General features: G+C 38.1%; 2 protein-coding genes across 2 annotated transcripts; both read left to right on the forward strand.

Moving 5' to 3' along the window:
- Positions 1–252: 252 nt before the first annotated feature.
- On the forward strand, positions 253–5989 carry LOC113495692. Its single transcript, XM_026874571.1, has 8 exons — positions 253–550; positions 1586–1688; positions 2550–2681; positions 3006–3240; positions 3916–4071; positions 4458–4615; positions 4849–4903; positions 5003–5989. The coding sequence occupies exons 1-8, from the start codon at positions 476–478 to the stop codon at positions 5235–5237; spliced, it is 1149 nt and encodes a 382-aa protein (XP_026730372.1). The 5' UTR covers positions 253–475; the 3' UTR covers positions 5238–5989.
- Positions 5990–9925: 3936 nt separating this feature from the next.
- Positions 9926–12756, forward strand: LOC113495697 (opsin-2). The gene is made up of 8 exons (XM_026874585.1): positions 9926–10613; positions 10681–10872; positions 10954–11163; positions 11240–11376; positions 11452–11617; positions 11700–11886; positions 12161–12243; positions 12450–12756. Exons 1-8 carry the CDS (start codon positions 10561–10563, stop codon positions 12559–12561), a joined length of 1140 nt encoding a protein of 379 aa, XP_026730386.1. The 5' UTR covers positions 9926–10560; the 3' UTR covers positions 12562–12756.
- The last annotated feature ends 2942 nt before the right edge of the window (positions 12757–15698 follow it).

Here is a 15698-nt window from a genome sequence, read left to right on the forward strand (position 1 = left end):
TTATCTACACAACCGCAGCATCTGATTGACGTTACAGCGGACAAACTTTTGGTCACTGCGGGTGATGTATTGTCATGCAATTTGCTACCCAACAAACAAACAACACAGTGTTCGTGTTGGCGACATCAATCGCACTTTATTACACCGTAAATCACAAACATTATTTTATTAATTATACCTACTACCTGATCGATCTGTATATTTATCAAATCAATATAATAGCAAGGAATGAACCACTTTGCATAAGAAAAATTCTGTAAATAATGGTTATTTTGATCAGCTAACCGTAAGCTTTCAATCATTAATCATTTCTGTTACGAATGGCTTACGTCTTAAGCATCATCTGTACAATTCTCAAGCATCGTAATTTTTATTAACGGAATTAGGACGCAGGTGGACGGGAGCTGAGAGGCTGCATGCGTGCGCAGCGTCCGAGGCTCCGGAGCGGCAGGCGGCGCGCGGCGCGGCAGTCGGCATGAGGCGCGCTCGGAGCGTCACGGGGCCCTTGCGGCGCGCCCACCCCGCCTCGGGCGCCACCTGGAACGTCCAGGTAGCCTCCGCCACGGATCGGCCCGCCCGCCTCTCTGACCCCAATCCTTCGTCACATCTGTCTCAAATCCTATGCCTAGCCATCTGCCTAGACCCCAGACTCCAATTAGTGTACCGTAATCAGCTCGTGGAATAATCGCTGGATGCTGGAACTCAACAGTTGGCTGAGGACTTGTTGCTCGATGAACTCTGATCTTTGAATACATTAAAATGATTACCATCTATTCAAACGTCGTTTAGGATGAGATTAACACTGTATCAACCGTAAAATAAATAAACTACAAAATGAACTTATCTGTCAATTAACGTCTCAGTTACCATAATCTCCGATGCTCAGACAGACATAACAAATTATGTAAATATATGTCCATCGAGATAAACATTATGTTACTCATTCAATGTGTATTTGTATGTTTAGATCATAAAGCCTTTTGATTTGCTCTTTTATGGCCATGTCCACTGATCACAACATAAAAGATAATTCTACATGTTGCTAATACATAGAGCATATTACATTTTGGCAAAATGTGAGAATACGTATATGTTGAATTTGTGTCAAGTACGTGACAGGCGCGCAAGAAAACAATGCGCTCATCTCTTTCTCCCACGTTGTTAACAACAAGCATATTATGCGAGTGTGGAAGGTCTATATTTAGCATAGCTCAGCAACTGCGGCAATAGCTGTTTTATGTATCTGTGCAAAAAAAATAAAATCCGAAACCACTTTATAACATAAATAAAGTTTTCCCTTCCGGCCATAGAAACTGACTTACGTATCATACGATCCTTCATAGTTAAATTCTTATATCGTTAAATTTGCGCTTTTTTGTCCTAAAATTGCACTGCGGCCTTTAACTTTTTAGACCCAACAACATCAGTTTACAATGTTATTTTCAAACACTTCCAGAAGTGATGTTCGATTTGAAATATTTATGACCCATGGGGAATCAGTAAACATTACATAGAGAACTAATTGTAAGTAATTAATAACCTGAGCTGATTGATACAAGATTCATTCATATGTTTGTGTAATTAGGTGGTGAAGGGCAAGATGAGCTCGCAATGTTTATGGCACGCATGTCGCGCGCTCTCGGCTGGATTGTTGCTGATGCTCCTCGGTGCGGCGATGGCGGTCATAGGTAACAAACCTCATTATACTTATTCAAAAGAAATGGTTTTAGTTCATCATTGGTTCGTCGTTCGTAAATAGTTAAAAGAGAATTGAGAAGTAAAAGATAAAGAGGCAACCCGACAAGTGCCCTGCACTACAATTTAATCATACGATTTTAAGTTATTATAAAACAAACACATAAAATAATCTGAACAGTACACTCGAATTCCTTTATATTAACAAGCCATCACGTGTCATGACCTACCTTTCCCAATACAGAGCTAAACATATCCCGACAACAACACTAAATATACATGTACGGTTACCGCGTATCTACACTTGATGCAATTGAGTGTGTGGTGCGGGTAGGCAGCGTTTCCTGTCGTCGGGCGCGCGTTCCTCGGCTGACGCTTCCGGCTGCAGCCTCCGGTACTCTCGTCCACTCGTGTTCCGCCAGTTATTGATGAAACCTCATCACACGACCGCCGCTTGCCTTTGTTGCTAAACATAACATTGCATGTCGGCCCACATGCCATGTTCTGATTGTCATGACTTTGTAAAGGAATGAAATTATGTGTGGTATTATTTTGTCGATTTATGTTTTACTTTATGGATTACTTTCATGATACGTCTATATCCATGTGGATTTCGGTATCGCTGCAAAGAGGAACTTATTTAAGTAGTAACATTTTGGGATTCCAGGACTCATGAAAAAAAGTTTTTATAAAAATGCGTTTACCAAAATCGGGTCCTAGGTTTAGCCGAAAGCACAAGTTAGTTAGATTGGCCTCGTCCTACATTCCCCTTAAAATTTGTATAGTTACCACATTATCAAAACCTACTGAAAGAAAACAAACACATTCTACACAAATGCGCCGTAACTTTCCAGGGTACTACGCGGACACGCTGTCGGTGGCGCAGGAGGTGCGCGGCAACTCCACCGTGTCCGTGAAGGACGAGGCGCGCGGCTTCCACCTCAACAACCTGTCATACGCCGGACCTATCGTCATGGGATTTGGCGGTAACAAAACTCGCTTTAAATCTACTAGTAAAAGATCCGATACTGATCTGACTTTAGATAAATTACTTAACTACCTACAGAATTAGTTTTTTCACTCAAGAAGGCTTGATCTTTAGCGCTCATCGTGGCAACTTACTGAATAAGGCACAAAGTTTAGGTGGAGTCTTCTTAACCAAGAACAAACCTGTTAATTCTAGAAATATAACTAGACTCTAGATACTATCTTTACTATTCTTTACTCAAAAAAATATTCACAATGGCAGAACTAAAACAACTTAAATGTTACAGATTTATATATTTTTTTTTATTATGATTGATATGAAGGCTTCATTGTGGTGGCGGCGTGTGTGATGACGTTCGAGGCGCGTGACAGTGCCGCCAAGGTGACGCCGGCGCGGCCCACGGCCATGCCGCGGCCGCTGCCCCGGCGCGGGCCGGCGTGCGCGGCTCCCGCTCGCCTCGACCAGCTCGGCGTCTACCGCCTGCCCCACGTGCTACCACTGCCTCACGCACTACCCCTCGCGCCACTACCCCACAGGCACCGACCAAGCCGCAGCAGGTAGCAATATTAACAACATCTTCGGTATATCGTTTGTAATCTCCCATACCTGTCAGATAATAGTTTGCAAAAAGAAGCAATTAAGACAAGTAGGTAATTATTTTTTTAGAGGTCTTACATTTAACGTGTGTTTTAAAATAGTGTCCCTCTTAGATTAAGGAATTGCTTGCCAGTGTAGCAAATTTTATTAAAGTTTACAATTTGTAGCCTTAACGCCTAACATAGATGTGTCAAGGGTACAGTGCTGCCGATAACATACTTGAAAATGTGTTCATAAAAGAGAATCTTTTGAAAACCCAATACTTGTAAAAAAATTATCATAAATAGTAGCGTATGTACCTAAAGATCGGTTTCCAAAAGTGTGAGCATGCGCCATCTGTAAGACCCCGCAAGTAGTATTTTGAAATACAAAAAAATCTCAATTAGGCCCAGCCCCGTAGTTGAATACTTTGTCGCTTAACGCCTCATAATTTTTATACATCATATCATGGCTTACTGAATCGATGTAATGCATACGCTTTGGCAAGCACATTGAAGAGGATGCTTGAGGAAAACGTGTTTATCCGTCTAAAACGTTAACAGTGAGCGAAAACGATTTGTTTTACTGTTACTTGACGTACAGACGTAGTTTGGTAAAGGTAAGGATGATGAGGGCAGTCAGTGTATGTGACGCAGAGTTGCTGGCGAAAGAGGAAAACCCCGAGCTCAGTTCGGTTCGGCGCCCGACTTGCATAGCGCCAGCACCCGCGCCGCTCTGCCCATCAGTGCGCTACGCCGGCCGCTACGCCGCTACGCGCTCTCCGTAGACGAGCCTCCGCAGTCAGCCGTTAGGTAATCATACATCATTCGCCGCTAATATCCATTACCTACATGTTGTTTAGTTGTCCAGCTTAGTTTAACCCCGATAGTTGATAGTGATTGGTTTTAAAACATTGTATTTTTTTTTCAAAATTTTAATAATTATGATTGAATTAAATACTTATTTATAAAACTACTGATTTAATTATGTAATACTTTAAAGTGGCCCATGATGAATGAAAGTTATTTGTTATCACTGGTTCAAACTTAGGCCATTCATTTAAACTTTTGAAATTGTAAATGCTTACAATTATGAGTTTATTATACAATAATTAATTTCCTTCTTGGGAATAGGTTTTGGCAGAGAGAAATATTTTTTGCGAGTTTGATTTATTAGGTAAATTATTTTTGTGGTTTAGTGCAAGTGCAGCGGAATCGGAGTGCGGGTCGCAGACGTCGCTGGCGCTGGACCTGCACGGCAGCGGCGCGTGCGCAGGCATCACACTGCGCGTGCGCGACAACACGCGCCGCCGCCCGCTCGCGCGACAGCAGCGCCTGCGCGATGATACCGTGCATCGTATGTATCCTCGTGCCTTTTGTACTAACTAGTAGTAGTTGGTCTAAGGGTAAAGATGAAAAAGAAGCCTTTGCCATGTAGTGGACCATAATATGTTCGAGCTCGTGGAAAAAGCATGTAGGCATAGGGACTCGAAACGAAATTACTTCGGTGGCTTGTTCAATATTTGTCTTTTCTATTGTAATTATGACCGTGAAACTGATAATGTGATTTTTTTTAATGTTTGTTTTCAGCTACTCCAGTGCAAAGTATAAACAATTTAAATAACGTGGAAGAGCCCACATTCAGGTGATTAAAAATTCTTAACATTACTTTCATTGTATATTAGTCGTTTCGAAAATACGGCTTACAATACAATCAAAGAAACTATAACTTTAAATATTACAGAACGGAAGATGAAGATATAAGTAAAAACAACATCGAGATGATGCATTTAAGCGTGGAGCGGGAGGTGCGTGCCAGCAGCGCGCCGCCGGCGCCGCGCGCGGAGCTGTCACCGCCACCGTCGCCGCGGCTCGTGGTCACGTCCTGCCTCGGCGACGGCCCGCCCGCGCCTGACACCTGCATCACAATGGAACCCTCTGCCACGACCCCCGACGATGCCCCCACTACACCCAAATGAGAATTACCCTCGTCTCCACAAAGCGAGACACCTTAACGCCCTATCGTACGCCAGAAGACGACTCTTGTTGATAACATTTTGAAGTCATTATACAATTTTCGGTTACCCATAAACTAAAAAGGTGTATAGTACATATATTATGTACATACATACATTTACCGAGTTTTCGATGAGTCTTCATAAAACGATGGCAATTATTATCTATTTTTTAGACTTACTATTGTAGTTATAATGGACTTGATGTATGCTTAAAAATGTTTTCATTACCCAAATAATTTAACTATTAAAAAAAACGGATAGAATGTACGGTCATGAATCTGATTTGATTTTAACGTGCTTCAATAGCAAGACTTTGGAATAAAAAAGTATCCAAATAATATATAAATGGCAGGTAGTGTCTTCAGTATAAATAACGTCATTTTATATTGAACTTTATACACTTTAAGATAGAGTTAATAAGAATTGTGAAATGTGTACAGGAAATGATCAAAAGTGGTTACAAAAGTGCTACGAGAACCGTAGCAAAGCCCGTAGCGCGATCCGTAGTCCGTAGCAGAACGTAGCAGGAACACAAATTTAAACATTATAACCCTTATTAATATAATCGTCGTAGTTACATAGTACAATAAGAGTTGTTACGTACGGTATGTTTTTCTACTTACGTTATTAGTAATGACTTTTTCATAACATTTTTAATAACTCTTTACTACTACCGAACAAAATTTCTTGTTCGTCGGTGAGATGTACTTTTAACACAGCTTCAAAATTGATTAATTAAAGTAATCTATTGATAACAAATTACTTTATAACGAGATTTATATTAACATATTAAACGTTATAAAAATAAACCATAAATGTTAACATAATAAAGATCCATCAAATAAACTCATTTATAATTTAACCATCCGTTGTTAAATTAAAAGACTGATAAAAGCGAATTTCATAAAAGTATTCAAATAATTTTATTACAAAGAAATACCTTTAAAATAAATTATTGCGAACACACAATGTCAAGTTTTCCGCATCTTATTATTTGGAACTGATAATGACGTTGATGTTGTCTTCTTACTTATATCAGTAGATTGGTAACACAATATCAGCCGTGTGCAAAAACGATTCTCTGGTTAGTGACGATATGTCTTTACTCACTTGACAATGACGAAGGCAGCTGTTGTGCGACATTTTCCTATACGTCTGCTGTGACTGTGCGTCGTCCTTGCATACGGGTGTTCGTCGCTTATTGCCCGCGTATACCGAGCTCGCAATAACACATAATGGACTGAATGTGACAATATAGATACTAATAATATCACATCACACGATCTCATATCCTGCTTGGGCGTTTAATTTCAATCATAAATGCAAAGCATTGTGCTTTTGAGAATTATGTTTCAATTGATTCTCAAAATATTTTAAAGCATGCAAATGAATGTAAAGTACATCGTTACATCTTGGCAGCAGCGATCACTGGTTTCTAGAGTCAATTTTAAACCGTTTTTTTTCAAACTTGAATTTAATAAAATCTGACCATTAGGTATAGTAAAATTTGGTTGTCAATAATTACTAAAATTTTGCATATTTAGTCCTTTGGAGACCTGTTATAAAATATGTTACGATAGCTAATATGAATTTATGTCAAGTTAACTTGTGTCTCGTCACACTTGCAAATTAACAGTTAAATTTGAAACACACACACGCGCGCACACACACACACACACTCATAGCTCTGCTCAGAAAACCCGTAGTCGTGTCTTACTTAGAAATAGTTTATTTAAATACATGTTGTTCTTAATATAACGTATACTTATAATAATGCCAGTTGTGAAACTTTCGCACTTTAACTAATTTACATTCGTCGGTTCAATAATGATATTTTCCGCACTAATAACGTTTAGTTAGTGTGTCTTTAGTGATAACCACGTCAGTTTATTTATAATTCACTCAAAATGAAGGCGTTTATTTTTTTAGTATAATGTATAACTCAAACGTAGATTGCATCGAGTCGCATATTCAGTTAAATAGAATTTGTGGTTCAGAAAACGTTCGATCTTCTACAACCAAGTCTGTTCTTTGTAGTCTGTTCGTTTTGCCAGTCTAATCGGATATACCTGAATACATGCAACAACCCACAAATTTAGTCCCGCGATCCATGTTATTGGGTGAAACAATTTGCCAAATTAAAACGGTTTTCAGGATGGTACTACTTAATGACTCGTACAACGACATACTGCTGTCGATGTGTATAAATGGTCATGGATTAACTGACGATATGGTTGAATGTGTTGAAACTAACCATCTCCTAAAAAATATGCGATTCAAATATAATTCTTAGTTATTTGAAACACGAGTGTACGTCCAAAATCTATGCCTGAATGTATACAGGTATTATAGGTAAATAATACTTTGGATTAGAATTAATATTACATGGAAATTAACTAACGATATCTCGCTCAAGGCCTAACCTTAAGTCTTAGAAACACTGTCATTTTAATAAATCTTGGAAATGTTTTCAGCTATTTACTTCATGGTAACTAAAACCGGATACGACTTCTTCTGGAAAAAGAATGACTTTGTTTTAATATTTACAAAAATAATTATTTTTCTATTTCCTTTGAAAATTTTAATAAATACTTTGATATAATATGTATTTTTCGGAAATATATATCCTGGACATTTCTGGACAAGAAAATGCTAGTTCGTGGCATCGGTAATCATGGTTTTGTTCATAAATACTTAAATAATTCTTATCTTAACTGATTGGTTGTAGACATATGTTAACCAACTCAAAAAGTTTTTTCTTCTTTTACAATCCAGAACAATTCATGGTATTTGTATAACTTTGGGTTTTTATGTGGGTTTCTATTCCTCGGCAGGTAGGCAAATTGTTTTATGTTTGCGGCTTGACAAAAATATTTTTCAGCCACCTTAGAAACAAATTTTAAGCTGTAAGTATAAAGAACTCGATTCATTTTTCGCTTCGGAAATTAAAACCTTAAAATTGTATAAAAATCTAATTTTTATGAGTAATAAATGACGAAAGTCGTCATTGTCCGACTGATCCACGGAATTATTAATAATTGTACTTTTATATTATAGGTATGAACTACTTAGAAGCGTTTTATACGGTCTGTAATGGTATAAAATTCTTGTATTAGGAATTATTTTGTAAAATTAGCAATGTGTATCAATCCAAATGGTTGTTGTGATGTCTATTAAAAATGTTGATTATTGATTTCTTATTTGTTCTAGTCCAGCAGTTCCTCAATTGTGCAATTAAATCCAATCCTAACAGTATAAATGAAATGGAGGGTCTTCCGGATGACGGCGACCCTCTATACCCACGTTAGGTACCTACTTTATCCCTCCATTATGTCTCCAGTCTTCACAACACATTGACCTACATCCAACTATTTTAATCTGCTTATTTGTTTTTATGAATAATCTGCTTACTGGAGTAGTTTTTTTTCTAGGGTTCTGTATCCAAAGGGAAAAACGATACTCTATTATACTAAAACTAAAACACCGTTGACTGTCCGTAAGTCCATCACCAGGCTGTCACTCAATAACCGCGATGGCTAGAGAATTGACATTTAGAGATGATGTGTGTGGCCGCCCTAGCTATGAAATTGTATGCACTAGGTGCAGGTTCGATCCCAACGCAGGCAAAGCCCTAATGTGCCTTTCTTAAAGTTACATAAATAAATATGTAAAGTATATATAACTACTAAACGGAAAAGATAGTTGAAAATATTGAAGTCTGAAACCCACAGAGAGGCGAGGAGGTGATGACATGCATAAACCTTTCCTGTACGGGAAGGGGCCTGCGCCCATCATAGGGACGTATCTATGCAGGCTTGTATTTTAACATTTTGACGGTCATAATTGTGATGGGTGACAATTTTTTATCGTATAAAGTCTAAATCACACTTGAATGGGACATTCTATAAGTCAAAGATTTTATGGTGCCGCTAGGAATCCAATCCGCAGTGTTTCAGTGTAATAATGACTAAAAAGGGCCAAAAAGGACTCGTATTTTCAGATTTCATAAATGCAAGTACGGTCCACGAAAAACTGTTCTTGATTTCGGAGGTCGTCAAAATCAGTGATAAAAAATATATTAACAAAATCAGCCATGCTGCATGGCTGTAGTAAGAAGCAATTACCCGATTTTGTAGCCTGAGGCGTGGAATTTACAAAAAGGTGACAAAAATGACTGAATCGATTTCAATGTTCTGCTTATGATGACTACTGATTATGTATGCTGATAGATTTGATAGGTACTAATAGTGTGGATGAACAATCGAATTTATAATACAGATATTTCATTGGATTATATGTATAATATAGAATGAAAACACCCGCATTTTATGTTTTTCAGGTACCTAAGTGTGTATTTCAAAACCAAAATATAAATTACAGTAATCGATGAAGCCCTCATTTTAGGGTTGCTTTTGAACAACCAAACATTATTTAGTGTTATATTACACAATATAATAAAGATGCATAACTGCTCAAACTTTATTATTCTAGGTTAGGTATGTTTCCTTTTGGTGATTTTTTCTATAAAAACTGCTTAGTGCAGGCTTTGACTGCTTTATCGGACCAACATTGTTAATGATTAGTCAGTCTGATTGTTTTTATAGTAACTATCGTGAGACTGATTCATTATTCAATGATGTAACGGTTTACTCACGCGTATATATCGGGAGTGCCCGACTAGTTTTGGACTCAACCGGAGTCCTTAATCATGAACTGACGTGGCGAGGACGCGAGTTCGACTCGTTACATCATTGAATAACAGTCTGATTATATTTTTCTATTTTCGATCCCGCACTTTGGAATTAAATAGTTGTGTCGCAAGAGATTTCAAAAATATTCAAGTTACATGCACAATACACTGAGACTCAGAACGAGCATTCCTATACCCACCTTACAAATACTTGAACTAAGCAGGGGTCAAACTAAAAAAATATTAATCTTATATCGTGAGAGAGAACAAACAAGGAAGAATGGACAAAACGAAATAGGATTGGCATTAAATAAAAAAAACTATTCTGCTATCACTATAAGGTTTCTAACGTGCCCTCAACATAGCATCCACCTTACAGTTTTATCCGTATTAAGGATTGAATTAACAGAAATCTGTGCCACTGTGCGAGCCACAGCGCCGCTAATCCGATCAGAGGTGTCACGGCGGATAATCTCTAAAATCGTGTTACGAATAATGATATAAAATGCAAGCGTGAGCTGTCACCACCAGCAGTCAGTCAGTGGAGTGGGCAGTCGGCACACTACCGAGGACTGCTCACATTATTCTTCAAACATGTATAACCAAACGGAAAATTCCTACTATGATGCACATTTTGCACCTTTCAAGTAAGTAACATGCAGTACTAAATACCTTCCGTAGACCATGTACTTAACTCTTCATATCTGTTTCCAGATCGGGTGGTCCCGGTGAAGTGGAGATGCTCGGCGCAGGTCTCACCGGTGAAGACCTGGCGATGGTGCCCGAGCACTGGCTGTCATACCCGGCACCACCAGCCAGCGCGCACACTGCATTAGCATTGCTATACATATTCTTTACTGCGGCAGCTCTGGTCGGAAATGGACTAGTTATCTTCATATTTTCTACGTAAGTTTATATCGTAGTCATATCTTCGCACCCACCTTTGTTATATCAATGTGTACCTAATTTCAATGTTTTATTTCACAGAACAAAATCTTTAAGAACCTCAAGCAATCTTCTCATTCTGCAGCTAGCTGTTTTAGATTTTATAATGATGGCGAAAGCTCCTTTATTTATATACAATAGTGCAAATCGCGGTTTCGCGACTGGGACCCTCGGTTGTCAAATATTTGCGTTGATGGGCTCTTACAGTGGTATCGGGGCAGGCATGACTAATGCCTGCATCGCATATGACAGGTAACTATACCGGTCCAAAGAATCTCTACTGAAGTGTAGAATGGCAACTAGATAATACTAACTCTTTAAATTTTAGGCATTCAACAATCACTCGCCCTCTGGACGGCCGGTTATCACGTGGCAAAGTTCTTCTAATGATAGCTTGTATCTGGATATACAGCACGCCGTGGGCTCTTCTTCCACTCTTCAAAATCTGGGGTCGATATGTGCCTGGTACGTTTTACACCTAATGCTGAATCTGTTGCTAAAATCTTCTAAATAGTAATTGCTCTGTTTGTTTATTTACAGAGGGATATTTAACGTCCTGCAGCTTCGACTACTTGACAAATTCTTTCGATACGAAATTATTTGTGGGATGTATATTCGCTTGCAGTTACGTCTTTCCCATGTCGATGATAATTTACTTTTACAGCGGAATTGTTAAACAAGTGTTTGCACATGAAGCTGCCTTAAGGTGTGTGCATATTTAAATTAAGAGATGTATTTAAATTTAGTAAAAATTTATAATACTCGCTTGGATTAATTGATATTTGTAGAGAACAAGCCAAGAAAATGAATGTGGAATCCCTTCGTGCCAATCAGAACGCGAGCGCAGAGTCGGCTGAAATTCGGATAGCGAAAGCAGCTCTCACTGTTTGTTTCCTGTTTGTGGCGTCATGGACCCCATACGGTGTCATGGCGCTGATTGGAGCTTTCGGAAACCAACAATTACTGACGCCTGGGGTAAATTCCTACTATATTTAACAGTTCAGTGATCCGAATAAAAATATCCTTCGTAATGTACCGTTACCCCTGATGCTTTAAATGTATAACATTCACCTGGAGTATTTTATAAATAAGTATTGCAGGACATAGATATCCTGCAATACCTAGCCAGACGTTTGTATCATAGTGTACATATAACTTAGTAAATCTTAATTCAAAAACCTAATCGCTTTGCCATTGCACCAGAACAATATCTATATTTAATATTTGTGTTGTTTTTGTTTATGAACAGGTAACAATGATTCCAGCTGTGGCTTGCAAAGCTGTAGCTTGCATAGATCCTTGGGTATATGCTATCAGCCATCCTAAGTACAGGTAAACAGCAATATACAAATATTTATTGTCGTGCAAAACATATCCATCGAGCCAATTATTATAAATAGAAATAAAGTCTTAAAAAAATATAAGTGGGCTTGTAACTAACCCAGATCAATTTATAATGTTATATTATAAACCGTTTTGTTACATGATTTCCTACTAACATTTTTGAATTTAATTAATATGTGTTTTCCTTATTCTAGGCAAGAACTTCAGAAACGCATGCCGTGGTTGCAGATTCAAGAGCCAGACGACACAGCCTCGACCGCAACTGGCAACACTGTTTCTAACGCACCAGCCGCCGCAACCGCTTAACTTATTATTAAATATCTAATACAATGCAGCTATCAATCTAGTACATATATTATGTCACATAGATTACTTATCTTCTTCTTAACGACGACTAAGGCTTGGATAATGGACTGAAATAAATATACTTAATCAAATCATACCAATTTTACATGTAACTCAACTGTTTTAACTATGAAATTACAGATGATGACGTCAGCAGATTTTTTGATGTTTTTATTCAGTTCTTAACGTAAAATCCCGATACATTCTAAAGTGGTTTTTACAAGGTAGGTAAAGTTAATAGAAATCTAGCCTAATATTCTATTTTTGGACAAATGCAATGACTCCTTGAATTGCTGATACGAATAAAAATAGTCTTTTTTTAACATCCAACTACGATCGAAGCGGGGAGTAGATCGCGAGTAAAACGTTGCTGCTCAGATACTGTTTCATATTATGGGTTGATTTTTGGATATTTTATCTGAACAGACCAAAACGACTGGGCCCCAATTCTACTATTTAGGTACAATGGCCGATGAATGAATGGAAACTGGATTAATTCATCGGCCATTGTAAAATGCGGAATCGGGGCCGGTAGGTACGGGCCTGCTAGAGGTATATAGCCCTATATCATTTCCAAAGAATTTAGCTTTATACCCTACTAGCTGTTGCCCGCGACTTCGTCTGCGTGGTTAGAAGATATAAGTTATGACTTTTTCTTCGCTCCTATTGGTCGCAGCGTGATGATATATAGCCTAAAACCTTCCTCGATGAATGGTCTTTTTTTTTTTTTTTAATTTATTTAAGAACTTTGTCGCTTGGCGACAACACCGTTCTAATTGTTACAAGGAGCTTAAATCTACGACACAAAAATAAAATAAAAAAGAACAATTACCTACGACACGAAAAAAATAAATAAAAAAAAACAATTAACTTCTATCTAACACCCTGTCCAATATCTTATATAAAGTTTTTGACTCTTCGGAGAATGGACAAGCCAAAACACTATTTACAAAGCCCACACAGCAACCAAAGCTATTTCGCCTATAGGCTTCACCCCGGACACATTCCACCAAGATGTGTTGCACATCCTCTACTGTGCCACAGTCAGGACAGTTGGGCGACGGGACCTTTTTCATGAGGTGTGCAAACTTCCTCGATGGAACATGTCCAGAACGAAGCCTAAGGGCAGTCGTCACTATTCTCCTGGTAACCAGATCGGAGTCAATCCACGGAAAGGAAGATATCCGTGGATTAACAGTCCGATACCAAATGCCCTTATATTTAGAGCGGTCCTCGAAGTATTCCTGCCATAAACGTAAACATGCTAATCTAAGGGTAGCAAAAAAATCAGAATACAGCGGAAGAATATTCAAAAGAATACCTTCCGTTATAGCTTGTTTTGCCAAAAAATCTACCTCCTCATTGCCCCTCACACAAACATGCGACGGAATCCACTGTAGCCGGATTTCAATAAAAGGCTGCAGATCCAGAATTAACTTATAAATATCATACGCTACAGGTAAACCACCAGCATGCGATGTATGGCGAAGCAAATGCTGCAAGGCACTCTTAGAATCAGTCAGAATGACCACCTTACTAAGCTGACAGGATTTGATGTATGAAAGAGCTTCCGCTATTGCAACTAATTCAATATGCATTATCGAAACATTTGAACTAATTTTGAATTTAGCACCAATTCCGACCATTGAATCTAAAAATGCAGCGCCACCTATAGACTGCTCCTTAGAGCCATCAGTAAAAATTTTGGAAAAATCAGAATAATTATTATTTATAAAAGACACACAAATACTGTTGAGATGATATTGATTATAACTACTCTTAGGACGATCTATGGCAGGAATACTTGGGTGGATTACATCTAGTAAGTCTATATTACTTACCCAAGTATCTAAGGAAAACATTTGGACTTGGTTACTAGAATAAACATAAATATTACGATAATGTGATACAAAGGAGGATGTAAGTAAAGGTGTTTTTTTGTTCGCCCAGTAACTAGACTGACAGTGTGCAGTAAGGTCATTTATAATACAAATAGTTTTGTTATTAGTCACTGATTTAGTCTTTAGAACAAACTTTGATGCTAGGTACCTACGGCGAATAAATAAAGGAGGGATACACAATTCACTTTCCATAACATGTATGGGGGTACTTCGTATAAAGCCACCAACAACGCGTAACAGCTGATTTTGTATCTTGTCCAACTTACTCAAATTACTATTACTAGAATTATCATACAAAAAACTACCGTAATCAATTCTGCTACGGATAATAGAAATATATAATCGCCTTAAATGCTTTTGATGGAGCCCCCATCCTGGACCAGCTAACACTTTGAAGATATTAACATACTGAAGAATCTTTTGCACTGTTTCATTAATATGTTTACCCCATTTTAAAGACCTATCTAACCACATGCCTAAATACTTGACATGATCAACAAGGCCAATTCTTTGATTGTTTATTGAAAGACGAATATTTTCCGTAAATCGACCTTTTTTAAAAACACAAACTTTAGTTTTTGTAGGTGAAATAGAAAGGCCCAAATCATTAACGAGATTATTAAATACGACTAATGCTGACTGCAATTCATTTGCAGCTGAATGAATATTTCCATTAGACGAATACAATACAAAGTCATCTGCATATTGGGAAATATTAACATTATCAGAAGTTTTGCATATTTCATTCCTGGACTATATACTTCCTGGACTATACGAAGTGAAGCAGGGTCGTGGCGCAATCTTGCTTTATAATGTTACATCTAACCCCATGACCATTGGAAAAGGCGATCTTCTTACGCGTTCGTTAGAAAGGAACATTGTGTCAAGAGAGAAAACTTTAGACTCGTTTAGTGTGTCCTTTAATGACTCTGACATGGAGAACTCCGTAAACTTTAACCCTAGTTTAAACGTCGAGCAACGCAACCAACTTCAAGATTTGCTCAACAAGTATGGCAACTGTTTTTCTAACGGGTTGCATGATTTGGGTTATACATCGGTCGCTGAAATGAAGATCGAATTGAACGATGCTGACCCTGTAGTTTATCGTCCGTATCGAATGTCACACGCTGAAAGAGCACAGGTAAGGGGCATGATTCAAGAAATGCTTGACTATGACATAATTCGGGAGTCGTCGTC

The sequence above is a fragment of the Trichoplusia ni genome, chromosome 1 (genome assembly GCF_003590095.1).
Source record: "Trichoplusia ni isolate ovarian cell line Hi5 chromosome 1, tn1, whole genome shotgun sequence".
Taxonomy (NCBI): Eukaryota; Metazoa; Arthropoda; class Insecta; order Lepidoptera; family Noctuidae; genus Trichoplusia; species Trichoplusia ni.